The sequence below is a fragment of the Poecile atricapillus genome, chromosome Z (assembly GCF_030490865.1).
Source record: "Poecile atricapillus isolate bPoeAtr1 chromosome Z, bPoeAtr1.hap1, whole genome shotgun sequence".
NCBI classification, from domain to species: domain Eukaryota; kingdom Metazoa; phylum Chordata; class Aves; order Passeriformes; family Paridae; genus Poecile; species Poecile atricapillus.
In genome coordinates, this window is record NC_081289.1 from 9,409,738 (window position 1) to 9,432,632 (window position 22,895).

At 35.7% G+C, this 22,895-nt stretch overlaps 1 protein-coding gene across 1 annotated transcript in view; it reads left to right on the top strand.

The window, feature by feature from the left end:
* LOC131572759 (protein piccolo-like) overlaps positions 1 to 22,895 on the top strand; it is a 309,016-nt gene that overhangs the window by 282,714 nt on the left and 3,407 nt on the right. Inside the window, exons 25-26 of the mRNA XM_058826081.1 lie at positions 20,793 to 20,927; positions 21,539 to 21,684. Coding sequence (XP_058682064.1) covers positions 20,793 to 20,927; positions 21,539 to 21,684 — 281 coding nt within the window. The remainder of the gene's footprint in view (positions 1 to 20,792; positions 20,928 to 21,538; positions 21,685 to 22,895) is intronic.

Sequence of the window (22,895 nt, forward strand, 5' to 3'; positions counted from 1 at the left end):
CATCAGGTCTAACCTGTGCTTCTCCCCAGGGGCAGGACCCTGCATTTGCCTTTGTTGAATTCCAGAAGGTTCTTCTTTGCCCAACTCTCCAGCCTGGCAAGGTCCATGTAAAGGGCTGCACAGCCCTCTGGGATATGCTGATGACACTCCTCCCAGCCTTATGCCATCAGCCAACTTGCTGGGAAGCACCTACCTGTGCTGGTTTCACATTCATTGATATTCAGTAAGGAGGAAAATACCACCCACAGAAATTATTTTCCTGTGAGAGGCTGCTAGGAGCTTCCTCTGTGCCTGGAGGGAGCCAGTGGCTGGCTGGCTCTGAGAATTGACATCCTCTTGAACCATTTGGAAGCTTGGTCCGCCTCTGTGAATTCCACATTTTAAAAACAGGCAAGCCCAGGAAATTTCTGTCTTGCTTCCAGCCTCAAAAGGTAGCTGAGATCCCCAGTGGGGCTGGCTGGCCCTGCTCCAGCACTAATCCCCCCACACTACCCCTTCATCTCAGTCACTGATGAATGAGTTGAACAAGATTGGACCCAGTATCAAATCCCTTGTATATCTTGAATATCACTTGTTGCGGGTTTTCATCCAGCTCTCTGTGCCACTGATCAAAACCCCCTGAGCTCTGCTGTTCAGACATTTTCCATCCATCTCTGCTTGTCCAGCCTTCAGTTACTGACTTTGTCTATGAGGATATCATGGGAGATAGCATCAAAAGCCTTACTGAAGTCTGGGAAACAGCATTCCATTACTCTCCCCTCACCTATCCAGACAGGTTTTGGAATTCAAGTGATGTTTGTGACAGGAGAAACTGCCTTCAGTGAGTTAAAGGGAGTTTTATTGTTGGAATTCAGTAGTGACCCACTTGAGTTCTGCAACAAATTTGGAAATAAATTAGTGTATTTAGTTGCATTGCACAGGAAACATTGCTTCAATACTGTATGAGTTATAGAATATTTGTACATGGTTATGACACACATGGATGACATACACAACCAAACAGATGTAGTGGGCTGGATGAATAATGTTTAACACTTTAGATTGAAGTGTAATTCATGAAAGTCACAGAAATTTCAGCGGCCTAATATTGGCATGAGAGAAGATGGGTCACACAATGACAGGCTTTCAAGTATGTGATAAATACAGGAGTGGTGCTGGACAGGGCAGAAAAATTACATTTGAAGCATGATGATTGAGCAACTAAAGTTCTGTGAATGATTCCTGAAGGTGGAAAATCTGTCCTCTGAGCAAACCTGAGCTAAGACCCAACAGCTTTTACTCTATTATTTACAGTAACAACATTTTTTTCCTACTCTATACATGATCTTTAACTTCCCAGGTTATCACTGGGCTGATTCACTCTGCTATATTTACTTTAAATAAGCTGGACTATATTTCAGAAAGTTGCTCACGTAAATGTAAGGAATCCTTTGTAACACAAACTTGTTGGAAGTCGGACAGCCTGTCTTGTCTTCAGAGAAATATACAAACTGCGTAATTATTTTGCTCCTTTAGTTGGTTTCTGTACTGATGCTAGTGGTATTTTTTGTGTCTTTTTTTCTTTTTCTATTGCAGTAAATTGTGAAAGGAAAGGTAGGATCTATGAGCTATTTCAAGCAGAAATTTTGTATAATGCTACATGCTAGGATCAAAACTGGCATTAGCAATTTGCAATTAACTTACATAACTAACTTCATAAACTTAAATTTGAACCTAAATATTTAGATATTAGATTGGTTCAACAAGCAAATACTTTGTGCTGAGGCAAGATAGATTCCTATGGTATAGGAATACATATGATGATATAGATTCCAAGGTAGATTCAATGATATATGTGTTTACATTTGGACAAATGAACATATATGCATACACACGTGTTAGGATATGATTATCAAAAGATGCTTCTGCCCAAATTAAGGTGCAAATGAGACCATATGCCAGTGTCAGGATATGAATCTTATTTAAGAGTAGATGTGTGGTAGGGAGGGCAGAGAGAGAGGAGAGAAAGATTAAGTATAAAATTAGTCACCACCACATGGGTTTCTGTGGCATCCTTCCCTTCTTCTTCTGGTCTTCTCGCTGGCAGGGTTCCTTGGAGTGCTCCTCTGGAGGTATCACTTTTATACAATCTAACTCCCAGGTATCCTCAGAACATAGATGCTATTCCCACAGCTTGGGCTGGCATGTGAATAAGGACTTGTCCTTAAAAAAACTGTCTCAAGTTTGCCATGGTGAGAATTTTTGTCCAGATAGGCTACCCAGATCTGCCTCAGCTTGGAATCTTCCTATTGCCATCTGCACTTATTGCGAGTTCCCACATCACAGTGGGGTTTTGTCCACTGTGCTAATTCCAAACCTTCACCTCAGTTTAGGCCTGGAATTAATGCGTTCCTGTTTGCCATCTGTGCCCCCTGTGGTGTTCTATCTTATGGGAACTTCCTTCCCTGACAGTGTCTTCAGATATTTCACTTCATTCTTTAGTCTTGACAACGTGTGCATGTATATATATAGATATTTGTACACATATATAAATTATTGAAATTCAGATATATATGTACATATGGGCACACATATATTATGACTTAATAGTTTTTTGGCATACCTCTTTGGAAATAAAAAACAAATAAACCTGGGTTCTGAATGAAATGCTTCATCTGTGTCTGTGAGGGTGACCCCTCATTATCCAGAATACTGGTTTTGTTTCATTAGCTTTTATTATCTGGAGCTTTTTTATTTTATTATCAGTGTTTTTAACTACAATGGAAAAAAAAAAAAAAAAAAGGCCTGTGTTGCATAGGGGCTCGGATAAAAAAAGGCAACAAACCCTATTAATATTCAGTTTTACAATTGACTTTCACATGTTCTACTAGTTTAAATGGTCTTCTTTATTTACAAACTTTTACAATCATTTGATGATTAGTGATTTTACTGGAAATTTCTTTTGAATCTTAAATAAAATTATTTAAGAAAATTATGATCTGATCTTTTAGATTTTGCAGAGGACCTGCTTAAATAGTTAGGGCATTTCTCTGAACAGTAAAAGTTTTATTTCAGTCTTACTCATTCTGTTTCTATGTTAATTATCTAATTAAAAACTTAGCATTTTGTCTACTATATATAAAAAAATCTAATTCAATATCTTCTTACACCTGGGACCTCCAAAATAGATAATACGATGAGAAATTTCATCAGGGGATTTATGGGATGATCAGCCACTTAAATAAAAATTTTATAATCAGTGGAATGAAATAACCATTCTGAAGATGCAGTTCATCTGACCTATTTTTAGAGATCTATTTGAAAATAAGACAATCTGCATTCTAGAAGAGCAATCCCTGAGATTGCTCAGCAATCCCATTGATACTCAGGCAGATGAATCCTAGCAGCAGGGTCTGTGTCCAGCAGGCATTAGGTCACTGTAAAACATTAGTCTAAATGCATCAAGAAGTAAATTTTAAGTGCATTTAACTTTATTTGACAAAAATGCTAATGTGATTTGTTCTGAAGTTGTAAAAATACTGCTGTGCTCAGCACTAAGTACAATTACCATTCGGAGTGTTAAGTTCCATAATTATCTTGAACTAACAAGAAGCAGAAGATGGTGTTAATTTGGTGTTTTTTTAGTTTTATTTGTTAGAAAATGCTCTAATGAGGGCATGAAAACTAGAATAGGGGAGAAGTTTTGGGTTAGCAGTTTACTCAGATACAACATAACCAATTTGAAGTCATAGACATATAATTGTTATAGAGAACCAGGATTATTTAATTAAAGATGAACACTGAAGCAGGTCAAAATCTACCAATTTTGTGTATCTTTAGATAACAAGTATTAATTATATCTTAATTAAATTTATATTATTTATTATTTTCAGTTCTCCAAATTCAGTGTTTCTAGTCTGATGGGGTGCTTTTTTTGGTTTTTTGTTTATTTATTTTATTGATAGGTTGTAGGTTTTTGTTTGTTTGTTTGCCTGTTTGGATTGGTTGGTTGGTTTTTAAAAAGGCAAAAGGAATTTTGCCAGAATTAGTGATGAATTTAGAAATAAAATGAGTTTCTCTTTTAGTTCCTCTTGAGGAAAGCCCCACACCAACCCTCTCTTCTTTCCCCCTTTCAAATCTCACTGTAAAAAGTAAAAAAATGAACCTTACACTCTAGAGATGATAGAGAGCCTGTAGAATTCTTCCATACATTCATTTATTGACACAAAACTCATTAGGAAGAAGTAGGAACATTCTGGATTCACTGTATCTTGAGTTCTGCAGATCTACAGTTACTGATTGTCTCCTAATTGGCTTTGTCTCTCAGACGACTTGATTGCATTTGCTGAAAGAATTTCACCCATAAAAGATTTCAGCCAACAGCAGTTTCCCTTGTTGACCTGTGGCAAGCCTGGTAAGAAGCTCTGGGTGCCTAAAGAGACCAGATGTTCTCCTCTCTGAATCCTGCACCTGTGTGGAGACAGTGGGTCTATCCCTGTTCACTCCACTGTAGTTCACCAAGAATATTGCAGACAGAGTTAAAATCTGTTATAATCTTGAGGGAAGATCACAACAGAAAACACAAGTAGATCATATTGAAACACAACGCATATAATTATTAACTTCCTCCTTTTTTTAGACAGTGTTCCTAATATTTTTCATCACTGACAGTTCAGTCTATATTAGATCTGAACTATGTATATATATATCATATAATTTTAGAATTAGGCCTTAGGAGAGGCAAATCAGGAGTTCAAGAAAGTTCAGTCTCTAATACTTTAGTGATTTCTTCGGGACTTTTTATTCACTGTTGGTTAATGGAAGGAAGACAAGGATCCTTTGCCAGCTGGGAAGGTGGAAGATAACAAACTCTGGGAGATCCTAGAGGAACAGAAACTGGAGGGACAAAGGTAATGTGGGAGCTTATCAGAGGGTATAAAAGAATTCTGTTGTTCCACACCATTGTCCTGTTTGGAAGCACAGATTTTGAAAGTTTGGGGAGTGGGCAGCCCACGAGGAAATCTGACATATGTCTGTCAAAACAAGAGTGAGGAAAAGCATAAATTTAATTCTTTAGATTTTTCTAGTGAAAAGTAACAAGGGACTGAAGCATCCTTGAGCTCTGAGGTGTTCCCAGGCTGTTGCATTCCTTCTTTTGATTTTAGCCTAACAGTTGGGTCACAGAGACAGAAGCCAACGTGCTCACATCTTAGAACTGCCAAGCTGTCTTTAGATAAATTCCACATTCAGCTGAGTCCAGGACACTTCATGAACACCCATTCCCAGCATTATAAAACCTTGGGATTCACAACCAACCTTCAACTTATATAGAGCATATCCAGCCATACATGATCAGACAGAAAGATGTATCCAGTGCATCTGAGCTCTCCAGATCCCTCCAGCAAAAAGGAGCAATGAAGAACTCAGTTTGCATTCATGCTACGGCACTACTGACTTCTATCTCCTGCAGCAAAACTCTGGAATCAACTGGACTTGCTTTCATGCAGAAGTGCTAACTTGTTGATAGCACCACAGGAATATTTAAAGCTCTTTTCCTGAGGCAGCTTTTCTTTATTGTTGACAGTAAAATGGATGTGCTATGAAAAGAGATTTTTGTTTTCAAACAGTTGGGAAATAATGCAAGGACCACAAAACAGATTCAATATTCTTTAGACTTCTTTAAAATGAGCTAAACTAAAAATATGTAATTGTTGCCCAAAGCGATTTTAAAAATACTGAAAGTCCTGGCATTGGAGACAATGTCTTTTTTCCACAAAGCAATAGATTCTTTTTCGTGTTCTCGTGACAAAATGTGCACTGTCCACTCTCTTCTGCGCAAGACAGAGATTAAAACACTCTCCAAATAAGTTTTTTTTTCCAAGGTCACTTGTACAATGAAAGCAACAATTTTTCTTTAAACAATATTAATTTAGAAAATGTCTTTGTGGTCATTATTATTGTGTACTGGGCTGCAAAATTAACTATGTAGGGCGCAGGTCATGGGAAAGGATTCTCCCTTCCCACTGGGTGCTTGTTAGTATGAAGAAGAGGAAGCCAGACTCTTCTCAGCAGTCAGAAATACGAAATAGATAACATTCACAAGCTGAAGTAAAGGAAATTCCAGCTGAATAAAGGGAAAATAAAAAGCAAGCTAAACCAACCAACCCAACAAAAACACACAAAATGAAGTTTTGGTTCAAAACTCTACAGAAAAATCTCTCTTCAACCTCATCTAACTTGGGCGTTAACCCTGTGAGTCTAAGGTTGGACTGGAGCGCTCCAGCAGTCCTTTGCTCTATGAATCAATCAGTTTACAATTTATAAAGCACACTTTAAACCAGAATTATTGCTGTAAAAAGCCATTTTTCCTTTCCCTGAACCTCGTCTCATCCTTCATGGTGACATAAGGTGTGTCCTGATTCAGGTTAGGTGACTAAGCCAAAATCAATACCCTGGGTGGGGCAGGGAGGGGGTGAGGTTACAGTAGTAGGATCATTTCTGCCACTAAGCAGCTGTACAAACACTATGGCTGCAGGAGATAAAGTCAGGGGCACTGCGTGGGAAGCAAGAGGCAGGAGCGTGGAGAGAGCTCTTTCAGCACCAGTGCCTGTTTATGACTTTTTAAGAATCGGTGATTAGTTACAGGTAACAACCTTTTCAGCTACACTAGAGCTGAGGATGGTATAATTTTCTTTAAGGGAACATCTCATCAGGAAGAAATTTAAAGCAGCAATCTGCTTCAACTGTTTATTAAGGACTCCGTAGTATTTTTCATAACCACTGAGCTGGTTGAATTCTTCCCAGGTAATTAGGTTCAATTGCTTGATGCTCCCTGCTGCAACTGCCTACAATTAGTGTATTCTTTTCCTTCCCTAATGACCACAAGACCTGGAATATCTCATCACAGGCTTTGTAAATAAAAGGGAATTAAAAAAATAATTTGTTAAATAACAGAAAAAAAACCCAAGCCAGGTTGTTTATTTTGCATATTCTTTTTCTTAGGGGAAGGAAGATGGTTTTATGGTAAATCACTGAGAAAAACTCAGCAAATTTTTCTTTTTTTTTTAGTGCCATTTGCACCAGTTTTGTCTTTTGACAGCAGAGGAGTTAATTCTGCCATTACCAGTGCTTGTTTTCAAAGCATAACAAACAGCTTCCAAAATCAAAAAGCACACTGCTCAGTGGGGTAGCAGACTTGCTTTACATTTCTTGAAGCATTCTTGATAAAAAATACTCCTTTGCTGGAGCTTAAATGTCATATGGAAAAAGAAAGTAAATTCAGCATGAAGCTTGAAAGCTCCTTATTCTGTTGCCTCTATATGCTTCTCTGAGATAGTTTAGGAAAGTAAAGAAGATTACCAATATACATTTAGTTGCAATTACTCTCCTTAACTGTAATTTTCTCGCCTTTCTGATTAGAAGAACTACTCATAATTACTTATATTTTTGTGCAAATAATGATTGTAAACATACAATATAGACCACTATCCTTTCTAAATTTTAGGGGTTTGCTAACTACCACTAACATTATCATTATTAAGGGATAAACCCAAACATTTTGCAAAGAAGAAATAGTGGAATCTGCTGAAAGTATTTATCACAAAAGATCTGAAATAGAAATTTTAATTTTTTTTAATGGAAATTGTGACTTTTAGATTACAGTATGATGGATGCCTCAGGCTATTTAATGTAGAGTTTAATGTGGGGTTGTTTATTGTATGGATTTTATTTCAAAATAGGAAGTGGAGTGCCTTGCACAGGATAATTAGATGTCTTGTGAGCCATTTCAGTAACAAGTTTGCAATCTCCCACATCAATATGTCCTTGGTAATAATCATGGACTTAAAAGTCTACATCCTTTCCTGCAGCCAAACTGTGTTGGGAAGGAGGAATGAAAAATTGCAGAGAAGTTAAATTGATGCTCACATGAATTACAGTGTATACATACACTCAAATTTCAGACTGGAAGATAGTAAAATGTATAGATTTGATTGGTAAATAAAGCTTCCCTCTCTTTGGAAGAGCTACCAATGGAGAGACCTTGTGACTTCAACACTGAGTGGAACATGAATATTTCAGCACTCAGACACTTGCAGTTCAGCAATGGATCCATAGAGTTTTGCTTGTGAAACCTCATTCAAGGGGACACTTGTGCATGTGGCCAGGAGAAAGTAAAATTGGGCTGAAATAGCTTCAAAGATAAAACATGGTCTTCAGCTTCTTTGGCCATGAAATCCTGTGTTTCACAATGATAATCATAACACAGAAATAATTAGCACTACCACCAATCAATAGGTCAATTTAAATTCATGTGAGTATGAATATGTCATATTTTTCAAGTCAGATGGACAGCTTGATCCTGCTTTCAGGAAGAAAACACAGGTCAATTTTACATGAATCCAGATATCATACTTTGAATTTGAGAAAGTTTGCTCATAGATTTTAGGAAAACATTTCCTTCCAGCAGTGGATCATAATCTGAATTGATATTTAGTGACCCTCTCTCAGGCTTCCTGATATAATCTGTATCTCTACCCTAATATTTGCATATTTATATATTTCTGCCTTTATTTTTATGTTTATGTACTCAGTTTTTTTTCTTTCATTGGAAACTCAGTAAAAAGCTGCTCAAGTCACTAAATAGTGTCAAATGCTAATGTGAACTACTGAATCAGCATTTGAATCCTTTTTTTTCAGTCCTCAATAATTTAATATTTTGTATTTTCCTTTAATCAGTCAAAATTATTTCTGAGATTTTATACAGCTGTTAACATTTTTTCTGATCTAGAATTAAGAGAATTATATTCTGTGAGAAAACATACATCACAGACAATTTTTCCTGACAGATGCAGAAACAATACATTGGGCATAAGTTTGCTCACAAATAACACTCAAATTGCAACCTGACACTGTTTCCTCTATGTAATGAGGAAGGAAGAGTTTGATATGATATTTTACTGCCCTTCACCAAGTTCTCGCCAGTGGTGCTGAGTGTCTCAGCTGGCATATGTGAGTGACCAGCTTGGCAAGTCATTCTTCATGAACATTGCCCTAGGGGACAGGGTATTTTCTTGGGTTTGAGGCAGTTTCGAGCAGATATTCAGTAGTCATATTGTGTCTGTTTAGGGTTTCTAAAAAGGCAATGCTTTTAAAAATTCTTTACTTCATCAAGATTCCTTTTGTGGTGGCTCTTCAGGGGAAGGTATCTTTCTTCAGGTCATGTAAACCTGGAGTTTTAATAAATCTGTATATCAGGTTTTTATTCAATCTTCTCCCTTATAGTATGAAATTCTTTCTGAATAAGTTCAAAATCCAGGAAAATATATGTTCTGGTTTCCTAAACCTGTCTTAGCTTTTAGTTTAAAGCTGCATCCCGCCCCCCCAACTTTCTGTTCTAAATTGATTGTAATAATTGATTGGGTTTTTTCCATGTCTCAGGTATTTTACATTTGAAAACACACCAGACAAGTTTTAAATAATATTATGCAAAGAATCTATGTTGCACTTTCTGTTTGTGAGGTCTTGTAAGACCCTACTTTTAATTCCCATATGCACAACTTTAATTTTTAAATGTAAATTATGAGCAAGACTTCCACAGTCATCTTCAAAAGAGCAGTATTAAATCTCAGAAATTCTTAAAAAAATCATGAGGGTTGGCCTCAGTGCATAAAGTCTATGAAGCATTAACTCTCAAGACAGGAGACTAAACTCTTCTAGTTGCCAGAAAGTAAATCTACAGGAGATGTCAGAGCATTAGCTCACTATGAGATACTCCTTTGTATTCATTATTGAAAAGATTCAGCTAATTATAAAAGTTCTATTGCATGTTCAGTGCCCAGAGCAGAAAAGGATTTTCAATTAGTTACAAAATAGTTGGGTTTCTTTTTATCTACATATAGATGGTGTATGCTTCAGTGACTTCAGAAAATGTAGGGAGTGTTTCTAAGCCAGACAGATATAAACACCAACATATGGGTGTTTTCTTACTCATCTTTTCTGGTGTAAATAATTTTGAGAAAACTTTCATCAGTAAAGTTTTCCAGTTGCAGGTCAAATTGATATAAAACCCAGGTGAAGACCAAGAAATCATAGGCTCAAACCCCCTTATTTGGGACACCCTCAGATTCCAAAACGGGATTACCTCTTTTCTGTGTGGTGCCAGGAAGAGGTCCCAGCATCCGAGAGGAACCAGTCTCTGACTTTTTTTTCTCTAAAAATTCCTGAAAACATATCTTAGGTGATCATATTGAAAATTTTCCGTCTTGTACTATAAAAAATTCCTCCTTGCATCTCTGCTATCAATCTATAATATTCTCCCATTACTGAATCCTAGGCCCGTCTGTTTTACTAAAATCCGTAATTCTCAGCTCACCTTTCTTTGTGAGAGGACTTCTACTGTCTCTCCCATTTCCCATGGAAGTTCAGAAACTCAGAAACAAATGTGGCATTTTCACCCCTACAGAAGATTATGATCTCTTTTGAAGCATCATTTTGTCTACCTGGAATATGGACTTAAAATTCTGACTTTTGCCATTGTTTTTTGTGTTATACATAATTCCAGTTAACTGGTTTCTTACCAGTTCACAGACACTAAATAGGAACACATTTTCTCCTTCTCTTTTTCGTTCTATCATTTCAGTCTTCATCACAAATCTCTGAGTGGATTTGCGTAAGTGCTGTACTGTCCCTGTACTTTTTCTTCTGCTTTAGGTTTTCTATAGTATTTTTAATTCAAACACATCTCTTGGAGTTTAGCCATATATATCCGTTCAACAGTGCAATGAAATACCAACTTTAAGATATGTCTGTTGTAGCAGCTTGAGGGAACCAGCATTGCATGAAATAAAGAGTAATAGCACTGCTGCATGCTGAATAAGAGGGAAAATGTAAAGTATGCATTCCAATGAAAAACAGGTACATTAGTCTATAAAGACTTCTGGTGGAAGGTTAAAAACTAAAAAAAAAGAAGAGCACTTAATAGAAGACTCTGGGCAGGAGCCAAAAGGTAAATTGGTATTTCTCCAGACTGGCAACTTTAGGAGCTATGTCCACATAACTGGTAAGATGCTTTCAGGAATTAGTTCTCCACGGACTATAGAACTCTGAATTCTGCATAATACTATGGAATACTCTGCAGAACATTTCTGTTCATCCCTCCTGAGCAAAATTTGGATTAACAGGGTTTTTTTTATTTTTTACTAAGTTATTCCATATTTATCCTGATTAATGGAAAAGATCATCCTCCACTGCTCTGTTGGACAGATTATGCAGGTAATAGAATCCCAGTAGTGATTACAAGTCTTCATTCTTATGCTAATATTTCCTAGGTTCTCTACAGCCAGCCGCAAAATACTCTGATGGTCCTGGAAGACAGATTTGGTTTTCTTTCATAGGTTAGTCACAATGAGCTTTGCTAGAATTATCAGAGCTCTTACTGTCACACAGAATAGGCAATGTCTCATACTCTTGCATTTAGTAGTCCTATTAGAAAAAAATATTTCAGTAATCATTCTTATTTAATAATAATGAGAGAGAAAGAGTATCTCAACAGTGGGCTGCTACCACTGCACCAGGTAACGTAAGTACGCAAAAGGAAATCTATTAATATAAGAGCATACCTGTCTTCCACATGAACAGTCAGTGCAGAAGCTTTTGCTCTGGTACCCAAGCTGTGCAGCACACACGGCTGTGCTCTCCAGTGTGTAGCTCCAGGGAGGTATGAGCAAGACTTTAAGCATATTTCACTGAAAGTGCCTCAGAGCTGCAGTATAAATCTGAGGGGGAATCTGGAAATCATGATGTGAGGAGTGAATAGGCATGTTCTTACCAAAAATTTTCATTTCCAGCTATCATGATAGTGTGCCTACTAGGTTTATAGCACAAAAGAGTGCTAACATATTGTGTTAGCTTGGGTATGTGTATGGATGTATTTGTGTATACAAATACCATCTTCCACCTCCTTCTCAAAGAAAGCCTGATAGAGTTACATATGCCACCATGTGTTAAGTAATTTTTTTGTGGGCTATAAATGACTCGGCCAAGCTGTGAAATGAAACAGCTTGTTCCACTGCACTAACAGTGCAGGCTCAGTGCTTATTGTCTGTGCAGTAAATGTTCGATGAGTCACTCTCCTAACGAAGGCACATCACATGTGCTTCTTACACCAAGTCCTTTTCACTGTGTATGCACCATTGCGATAGGACAGCATTATGACAAAGGGAAAATATCAAAATATACTATTACTTGCACCTTGAAGTCAGAAAACAGTGGTACCTTTTTCAGTTTGATTACCACTTTTAGAAACTTCAACCTGTCTAGTAAAACAGCCTGTATTAGATGTTTGGGTAACATTTACTCCTGTAGTTAGTATTTTACCTTTGAACTGACATTCTATTTATTTTTCCAATGAAATAAATTCTCTAAAGACATGCATCTAGTTTCTCTGGCTGCCTTTGAGGTTTAATTTTTTTTGTTTTCACTAGACTACATGTCCAAAACACTGCAAGGAATAAAAAAACACTACTTCAACAGCCCTCTGCCAAAACAAATAGGGAAGTTCCTAGGTGTTCCTGTTATGCAACACATTCTTGGGTTTCCATTTAAATGCAATATGACTGTTTTTGCTTCTGCCTGACCCACAAGTTCAGCAGACATTATATACATAAAATTTGCTTTCATGTCACTCTGCCCACTTCTGTGTGGTCAGCAGGTTTCCCAACAGAAAACTACTATTTGCAAATGCAACCTGCAAGCATTTTGGTTTCATTGCTTTCATTTTTATCTGGATTTTTAAAGGAAATACATTGCTCTTACAACATTTTCTAAGTACTCCATGTATTTTGATTTAGGTCAGTGAATGTTTGTTTACATCCCAAGTATAAAATATTCTGTTCAAATAATTTGTCTCTCTTGGGATTTCCAAAAGTAAATACAAAAACTGCAAAACCTACTTGGTGATCAAGTTTTTCCTCTACTGATATCATGCTGCATAAGGCTTCTGAATTATATTTATAATTATTTGATCCTCTTTATTATGTCTTTAAGGACATTTTCCATTATCTCTCACTACCATCCATGTGACTAATTTTTCTCCACTTAAAGTGCTTATATTACTTCCATTTCACTTTCATCATATTGTTACATAAGACAAATGGACTTTAATCCGTTTCCTAGGATTTCCAGTGTTTCAAGCCAGAATTTCTAATTTCTCAAAATCAAGTGGACACAATGAATAAAGAAATCTGGTTTAATATTCACATTTTCATATCTATATTCAGAGTGAGAAGGTGTAAAATTTTTCATTATTTTGACACAGAAAGTAAATACTGTCTCAGAATGGGCATTGTAATTTCAGACTATGTTGTTGAACTTTCAAAACCTTGCTTATCGAAACTGAAAAAAAGATGAAAAATGTTTTTACCGTGAGAGAGGGCAAGTAGCTTAAAATCTGTCATTTTTTAAATGAGAACATAAGCAAATCTAGCAAAATCTTCCCTGTTTTTGTATAGGTGAGACCCATTTTGTGTTCTCATGGAAAAAAAGTGCAGACTCAGTTGTCCTACTTTAACAAAGTATTTATGCTGTGTTGCACAAACATTATTGTAGCATTGTGCAAATACTTTACTGAACTATGGGTATGTCAAATTCAGACTTTTACAAGCAGTTTGCAAATTTTCTCTCCCTTTAGCAACACATTTTCTCCTTGGTAAAGCTGCAATAGAATAAGCTTAAATAGCTAAGGTTCAGGTTGCTCTGTATGTACAACATTGGTTTTCTTCTTCTCCCTGTCTGAAATTATTTTTTATACAAGAAGTCAGGGCAAAGTGTGCCTTTCATCACCAAAATTTCAGATGTGCTGTGGCAAACCATCTTTTATGCAGCTGAATCTGCAGCCTCTGATATGTCTCATTATATAAGATGCTAAAATTGTGAAGACTATGAATAGATATTTAGACTTGGGCAGTGATTTATGGTGAGGATGAAAAGGAACAAAGGTGGTCGAAGAGTTTTTCCTTCTGAGATTGCATAGTTTTCCCTTCCAGATCCAGGCTGCACGTATCTTTGAAGTTCAATTAAAATCACAAGAATAATTTCAACTATCATTTTAGCTTTCTCTCAAGTTTTGGTTTTCTCTAAAGTTATGGAAAATGATGGAGCTGTAAGTTTTAATTTTTATAGTTTTAGCCTAATTTCATTGGCTAAAAATCTATTTTTTAAATGAAAGCCATTAACTCGCCTTTCAACTAACACTTTAAAAAATTGCAGGCACCTCCAAAGGCATTTATCCATCCAAACAAAAGTTTAAAAAAGGTATTATCCCTACTGCCTACAAAATTCAGGGAGTTTGCATTAGACGTAAACACTTCCTTATGATTAACCCTGTTGTTACTTTGTAATTCTAAATCAGAGATAAATTTTGGGGAAATCTGGTATTTGAAGGAATAGCAGAGAGGATGTTGATAGAATTATCAGTTTAGAACATAAGAATTCCCTTCCACAGAAGTGGAAGATTTATAAATAAGAAATAGAAAGTACTGAGTTAGTTGTGTAAATATCTTGACTTCCCTCACTTCATTTTCTTTCTCTCTCTAGCCACTACCAGTCAAATGAACATGGATATTCTGTGTTCATCTGCATTGTTGAAATCAATCTGTGGAGTAACTTCTGATCACCTAAATTTGATATTTACAGGTCTCATTATTTTCCCTCCATTTATTCCAAATATCTCTATGATACAGGCATAAGTCTGATTACTGGGAAAAAAAAAAATAAAATCTTGCTGGGGAAGCCTCTGATCCCCTATACTGTCATTCAGGTTACTGGCTTGGGCAACTTCTGACACCAGTGAAACTTTCCTCAGATTCACCTCCTCTAACATTATTCCTTCACTATACTCTTCCCACTGCCTCACTTTTCCTACAACATTTAAGAAAGTCACACAACAGAAATAAGCTGGTTGAAATTGGATTGGTACGAGTACATGTCTTTATTTTTCATATTTGAGCATATTGTGAAGTATCAGTGTTATTTTCCCACATATCACATTACTTCAGATCAAAAGTTTTTACATATGCCATCAATGTACAGACAGAATTGAGCTTCAGTTTCATTTATTTTATTTGGAATTTTTTTGCATTTTCCTTTCAAAATGATTAATAAAACCTAGGGAAGGGAGGCATGCACAGAATGACCAATGAATGAAAAAGAGCTTATATTGTTCCATGAGCTGTTGATTGCACTGTGAGGAGCAAACCGAGTATCCAGTTCCAAGAGGAGCAATAAATTTCAGAACATATTCAACCCCATATTTATTGAGAGAGACCCATGGTAGTAATCCCAACATATATCCAAAGCACTGTGAGAAAGGAGGAAGTATTAAAACTGTATTAGATGTCTGATTTTTTCTTACTGCAGAAGATAAATGAATATAAAACCAGCCTACAAGAGAAAACAGGTAATTTTCATAGAGAAAGAAATATGCATGCAAAAGGTAAAAGAAAAAAAGAAGGACATAAAAAAACCCACAAGGACAGAAAAACTTGGAGTCTGTAAACATTGGGAAGCATTGTTTATGAAGGTTATTCATCATTATTTTGCAGTAGCTTAGGCAGTATCTCATGCCCAAGGAAGAGGATGAAAAGCATGAATGCAAACAGCTGGTACTGCAAGTAACTTGTGTGATGGTAAAAAAAAAAAAATAAAAAAGAGAGAAAGAGTTGCTTAAAAAAGAATGGAAGGTTTTGGCTGGCATTTTAACTTCTTGATATATAAAAGTTTAAAATTATACTGAGTACTTTTGCTTTACCTTCAGTTGTAGTTGTTTAGCTCTAATACTGAAATTTATATGCTGTATATATATAGCCTACTATTTGCAGTAATACTGAATTATTTATTGCATTAAGAGCATGTTATCTTATTTTACTGAAGCACAGCTGTCTGCTGGAGGACAAAGTTCTGGTTCTTAAAATAGCATTAAAGGAATCCAGCAGAAACATATTTCTTGGGACAACATCACTGTGCTGGACAGAAAATTCCATCTGTACAAACTTCATGGCTTGCTGTGGAGACATTCTTGACAGTGCCAAGGTCTTCATCAGCCTTCATAAGACTTCGTGTTTTCTCCTGGGATCAAACTCCAAAGTTCTGTCCATGTTTACACAAAGTCTCTCCACAGAAAACCCAATCCCAGTTACTAAATCCACTCTAAGAGATGTTATTAACTCTGTCTCTGAGAGATGAAATCTAAGAAGACAGAAAGCTACTAAGGAACATGGGTCTTGTGACAGCACCCATGTTTTTGTGTTGTCTTAAATCATGTCCCATATTTTAAAGCTGTAATTTGCTCCTTATTTTAATTCAAGTTATTGAGACTTGGATTGGAATCTCGGATTACTTAGATTTGATGACATGCTACTGTATGTTTTAATTCTCTAGATATTACAAACTTATCCTAACATAGCTGAATACAAGATTTTGTTTATTTAAGAAGTACAGCTACATAGAAGTATTTTATTTGCTTGATTCTGGAATATATTTTTTCTCATTACACCATGTTAGAGATAACTATACAATTCCAAGCCATTAAATACTTATGAGACAAATGGTAGTTAAGTACATCCAAAAAAATTCTTTATTCTATCAATAAACACTGTACAAAGCCCTCAGAGGTACATTAATTTAATCTCTTAGTGTATCAAAACAGATAAAGACCTAAGAAGATAATGCATCTCTCCAGTAGGCCAATATCTCTGGAAGCTGTTTAGAAGGGCCTTCCTCTGATTTAATAACTTTAAAAAGAAAAATGCTGGGAAATACTTGTTAATATTTTTCCCCTTGTATTTAATGTTCAATTCCACTGCTCTAGCACCCCCCAGTCACTCTTCTGGAACAGGAGGGCCCATACCAATTACACAATTATGAAACAAAATGTCAGTTTATGTATTTTCCTGATTCTGTTTTCTGGCCATCTGGCGTCCATTCAGGAAATCACTCAAGTATGATGTTTATCAACTAGCAGCGTTTAGGCATCTTATATTTAAATTTCCAACTTTAACCTACTCATACATTATCCATCTATGTGAAAATACATAGTCAATGTCAGAAAGCAATTCAACTTATTCAAAGATAAAAGTTCAAATTATCTCAGAACATTACATTTAGACAATTGAACTGAATAAAATTCCTGCCATTCTGCAGTGAGATTTACTTGCTCATTTAATGCATTGCCGAATTAGCCTTGATAACACGGAATGATGGGTGGTAACTACTTACTTCTGTCTTGAGTAATTCTGTTTGACAGCAGGCATTTGATTAAAAAGGAATGGGAGCACAATCCATACTTATAAATCTCTGGAATTGACAACAACAGTGCACATGACACATCCTGTGATTTACAACAGCAGCCAATTAAAACTAATAGCAAAACTAATTTACCTTTCACAATGCAGAATGTAACACTTCTACTAGAACAACAGCTTTGGTGTTGCCATCACCACAGCAAATTTAAACTTCTTGACTTCTCAAATACCTTGTAGCAATTTAGTTAATAACCACCTCCTTTTAATTGCTAATTAACTATTCATAAAACTGGTCCCCTAAAAAGAGGTGTGCAGTCATTAAAAAAATCAAAACAACAAAACAAGGATGTTTTTAATGCTATGTACAGATATAGTTATATTTAAGAATTGTCTGCCTACAGTTGGCATGTTGAAAAAGTGAACACGATGCTGTGAGTGACTGTGGTCCTCTTGTGGTATATCAGTAAGTGTGCATTTGACAATGAAACAGGTAAATTATCACACTAATTCAGTGTAAACATCTCATTCTTCTCAATTTTTACTGTAGCGTAGTAGAACTGTAAAATGTCTCTTTTTCACTCCTTGTTTTCTAAACTAAATTAGACAGTAATTTTTTTAGTGTTTTACTATATGGTTCCTTGTCACTGTGATAATCTGGTTTTGCACCTCTTCCGTCTGAAAATAATTTTTATTGAGGAAAATTTTACTACTCAAATTATTTTTTTTTTCATTTCCTTGGGAAACCACCTTAATACTTCCCTAAAAAAGACATGCACTATCTCATTTTCAGAGTTGTATTGTAGCATTTATTGTCATCCAATGCACCAAAATACCTGCAATCAGTTCCATTCTCACATCACTTATGACTGATGTTTTCTAAAATTCTATAAGAAGGCAAAAGGTTGTGAATGGGTGCTGTATATTTTGATTTATTCCTACCAATGTAATCCTTGGGGTATCCAATCCCATGACACCCTGAGGAAGTTTATTTCTGTCACATCAAACACATGACACATTCATGTCCAGCTCAGCCCACTGTGAACTCTCACCAGCTCTTAGATGGTTCACTATTAACCATTCCCTTCATCACTATATCTCTCATTTTCATTTAAACAATCAACTCCACAAAACAGGGCACATCTGCTCTATTTTTGCACACCCAAAAGTCTCCTTCACTCATGCTGTGTACAAAATGAAAATTAGTATGGAAGCACAAGAAAGCTATCATCCTTCATGAGTTTGCAGCTGTTTTCCCCAAGATGCTTAAACAGTGAAGCAGGATTTCTTGTCCTAAAGAGTATTAGGAGATACAGAATAGTCCATGGAAAAAGTCCAGATGCTGAGAAATAGTGTTGGAATATTTAAATATATTTTCCTGGAAGCATATATCCTTTTTTCTGGCTCACAGCATCGCAAGTGGCATCCAGTCCACCTCATCTCAAATTTAATGCACACCTAAATGAAAAAGGAAGCACTAAGGCAATCAAGACGAGGTCTTAACTAATGCAAATAGAGCTTAAAGGACAGAGAGAGAATAAACAAAAAAATCAAGTACATTTTCCAGAAAAGCCTGTGATTAACTAAAAATGTCCTGAAACTAATATTAGGTTTGTCCTACAGCTGTCCATGCTGGGCTTTTTTCAGGTTTCCAGGAGTCAGTGCAAGAACCAACACTGATCACAAAATTAGATTTAAGCACCTTTCTAGTGTGTCATGTCTTCATCTGAAATTTGAGAATTTTATCTACAGAGGAAAGAAGTCATTAAAATTTTGTTTTTCCTTCAAGTCATTCAAAATTCACATTTTAACCGAGATGGGCCTAATGGAAACTCAACACTTTTCAGGGAAAAGGCAATATAACACCAGGGATATAATGAGTAACAACAGGGACATTGTTGGCCATGTCATTCCTTCTTTCATCCCAGCTACCAATGGTCTTTTCTGCTGGCACCATCAGATGAAGACTTCAGTATATTTGCATAATCATGTAGCAGGAAAATATGCTATTATTGCATATTCAAACTTAAAGGAATGTTTTTGTGATTATTAAATATTGTTAAATAATTACTTGCCTAACAACAGGTCTTCTCATGCCTTACAAAAAATAGAAGAAAACCTGGCCCAGCTGAAGCTGAATTACAAATTTATTATGGACTGTAACTATATTAAATTCCAGCTTTGGTTTCTGAGAAGAGTTAGGGGACAGTTTGTAGTTGTGATTATTTGTTATTACACTTTTACTCATGATGTCTCAAACTATTTTAAGTAGGGAAAAAAAAAGAATTGACATACGTGAAACAGAAGCTTCCATTTTTAGAGAGTGTTATTCAAATTTGATTACACATTTGTGATACAAGAAGTAATCTTTGCATGCCACTTGGCAATTTAACACTCTTTAATTGAGAATCTTCTTCAGATGTATCATAATTATTTATTTTCTGCAGAGTTGCTTTGCACCTTACAACATCTTGTCACAAGCTTCTAGAATTTCCAGTAAAGTGTTAAAGCCTGCTGGCACCAGGAACTATGTAATAAAGAAACCCAGAGGCTTTATGGTTTGATTTCTTTTGAACTAATGTCTAAAGAGAAGAGCAAGATGAAATTAAATTTTCAGTGGCAGGACAATAGATGTAGAAGCACAACCCTCACCATGACATGATGTTGGTATAGAGAGAACTGAGGTGAGGATGCTCTGCTCCCACCACCCTACGCATTTGGAAGATATAGCTCTGCTGCACTCTGCCTGGCTTCTGGAAAGGCTTGTGGGAGGACAGGCAGAGGAAAGGCAAAAAAGCTTTGTCTGCATTTCTTTCTGTGCCTTCTCTCCATCTCTGAACAGATTTAGAGAGAAATCCATAAGGTGTAGAAATAATGGGCCTGTATTTCTACTCACATAAGCAGAGAAAGTACCTTTACTTTTAAAGGTCACTCTAAGCACATCCCTTTAAACTGTGAGAATGATATTGCTCCATGTATGTTGGAAGGTGAAATGAAGTGCTGACTTCACCAGCTTTACTTCATTGCCTTTGAATACCTTACTTTTAACACTCCATTGAAAGTTCTCTTTCACCTTTTCTTGCTTTTATTTTTTTTTTTTTTTAAATGAAATAACTTCAGAATCTTGTAGTAAATGTTTCTGAAAAGGTGAATTGCAGTGACTGTTATGTGACTTGTAATGACTCCTAGAGAAATTTCTATTCTTGGGAAAAAAGCTCCACTGAGGCAAATACATTCTAAATATCTTCTGAAGCATATAATCTAGTTATACAAGTGTATGGCATGTACCTGCCATTTGCTCATCCAAGCTATACATTATCCTAACACTCCTGACTTAAAACCAAGAGCTATAAGTAAGCTATAAAAACTACAAAAAAAAATAAAAAAAGCAAAACCAAAACTAAATTAAGCAAACAAACAAAAAAAAAAAACAACATAAATTTTCACTTCTCTCCAAGTTAGAAAGATACATTTGGTTTCCTTTTATATTAATAAGGGTTGTTTTTTCTGCTTTTACAGGTAAAACACAGGTTATGGGTGAAATCAAGATTGCATTAAAGAAGGAAATGAAGACAGATGGAGAACAACTGATAGTAGAAATCCTCCAGTGCAGAAATATCACATACAAATTTAAATCTCCAGATCATCTTCCAGGTATCACTAAGAAAACAGCTTCATGATACTTTGAAAACATAAAGTAGATTGTATCTTAAGTCATTTAGCATCGTCACTAAAATGGAAAAGAAAATTGCATCTTAGCCAGGATGACATACTCTACAGGATTCTTTTTGAAGTGCTTTTTTTTCTCCTATAAGCAACTTTTATGAAAGTAAAAACATTTTGTAGAAGCAAATTAACTCTCAAATCAATCCTCTTTTTAGTTTACTTTTTATTTTTAAAAATTAATCCACTTTTAATTTTAGTAAAAATCATACATTTCCAGGTTATTAAAGAACAAGTATAAAACGTAGAGGATTATATTTTTGTGAAAAAGCTTTTTAAAAACAAAAATCTCATGTTCATAATTATATTTTCATACATAGATAAAGATAACGAGGTATTTTTTCCTTTAATGACAGTATTATAAACAGAAAATAATTCCTTTGGATTTAGTTGGGTGAGTCCATTTCTACATCATGTGAATGAGAACTGAATATGACTTTGTAAAATATCATTTTTTTCACAAAAATTCCCCTCTGCTGAAATCGTTAACAATGATTATTTAAAAGCTTCTGTATTTAACAAATTGAACTATTCTTCCCCAGACCTGTATGTGAAGCTGTATGTTGTCAATATCTCTACCCAAAAGAGAGTAATTAAGAAGAAAACCAGGGTATGCAGGCATGACCGAGAGCCTTCATTCAATGAAACATTTAGATTTAGCTTGAGTCCTGCTGGGCATTCTCTTCAGGTAATTCTGCATTTTGTTAAATCCTAATTTTGGATGTTGTCTGTGCTGTGCTATGTGCATTTGAGCTCAATCTTCTACCCCAGTTGTTTGCTGAACAGAGGAAACTAAAAAAAAGTAACACAGTTATATAATAATGGAAATATCAGGCTAGAGGAGACATTAAAAGATGGATTACTCCATCACACCACACTGAGGAAGAGTATTTATAGATCAGGTCTGAAAATTTTAGGCTTGATCTGTTCTTAAAATCCCCCAGAGTAGAGAGTTATACATGCCTTCCAAGAATAATTTTCTATGTATTTAGAAATTTTAGCGCAATATCAAAATTAAATATGTCATATTTTTAAATTAAGTTCCCTTATTCTTAAGTAGCCTTACAAAGTACAAAGGAAAGCTGATTTGTCTTCTTTTTAATTTAAAAAGCATAGGGTTTACACTGAAAGGCTGTTTCTTATCTCTCCTCTCTACTTTGCCAGGCTAAGTCAATCAAATTTCTTTGATATGTCTTTTTGCCTAAACACCTAATAATTTTATCATTCTCTCCATTTCTCCAACTTCTTTAAAAGTTGTGGTACCTATAATTTGACACAATAGTCATAATCTCAGATGCTGAGAATTCAGTAATTCTGCCAAGAATTCAGTAATTATGCCAAGCCAGATATTCTCTGTTACATTTTTATTGGAGCTGACTTTTTGTCAGTCTGTGACACATCAAATGATGCAAGGAGCTGGTTCAGAAATAGTCCCTCTCCTGTGTTTTAGTTGCTTAGACAGATTTGGTCATATGGCCAGACTTGCTTTTTTTTTTTTTTAAGACAGGTTGGATTTAATTTGTCTACCTTCATTTATTTTCACATCAGAAAAGAACACATATATCATATGTTCAGGCTTCCTCCAGTCGGTGGAGAGGGATAAGAAATTCAAGGGGTATCTGCATGCCAGCCTTAAGAGTCAGTGGAAGGCATTGTTGGGCACATCAGCATCCAGCTAACGAACCTATAAATCTGTAAGAGCAGCCTGAATGAAACAGCTACCTTATGGTGACAAAAGTTAGTCTGGACTAAGTGCCTACATTATGCTTATTGCTTGTATCCTTACTTAACATTGCAATCAAAATGGGTGTTACTTACAAAACAAGACCCCTAAAATAGATACTGCTTTTCAGTTTAAGAATTGACATTTTCTGGGAAAAGCTAAAGTGATCAATAAAG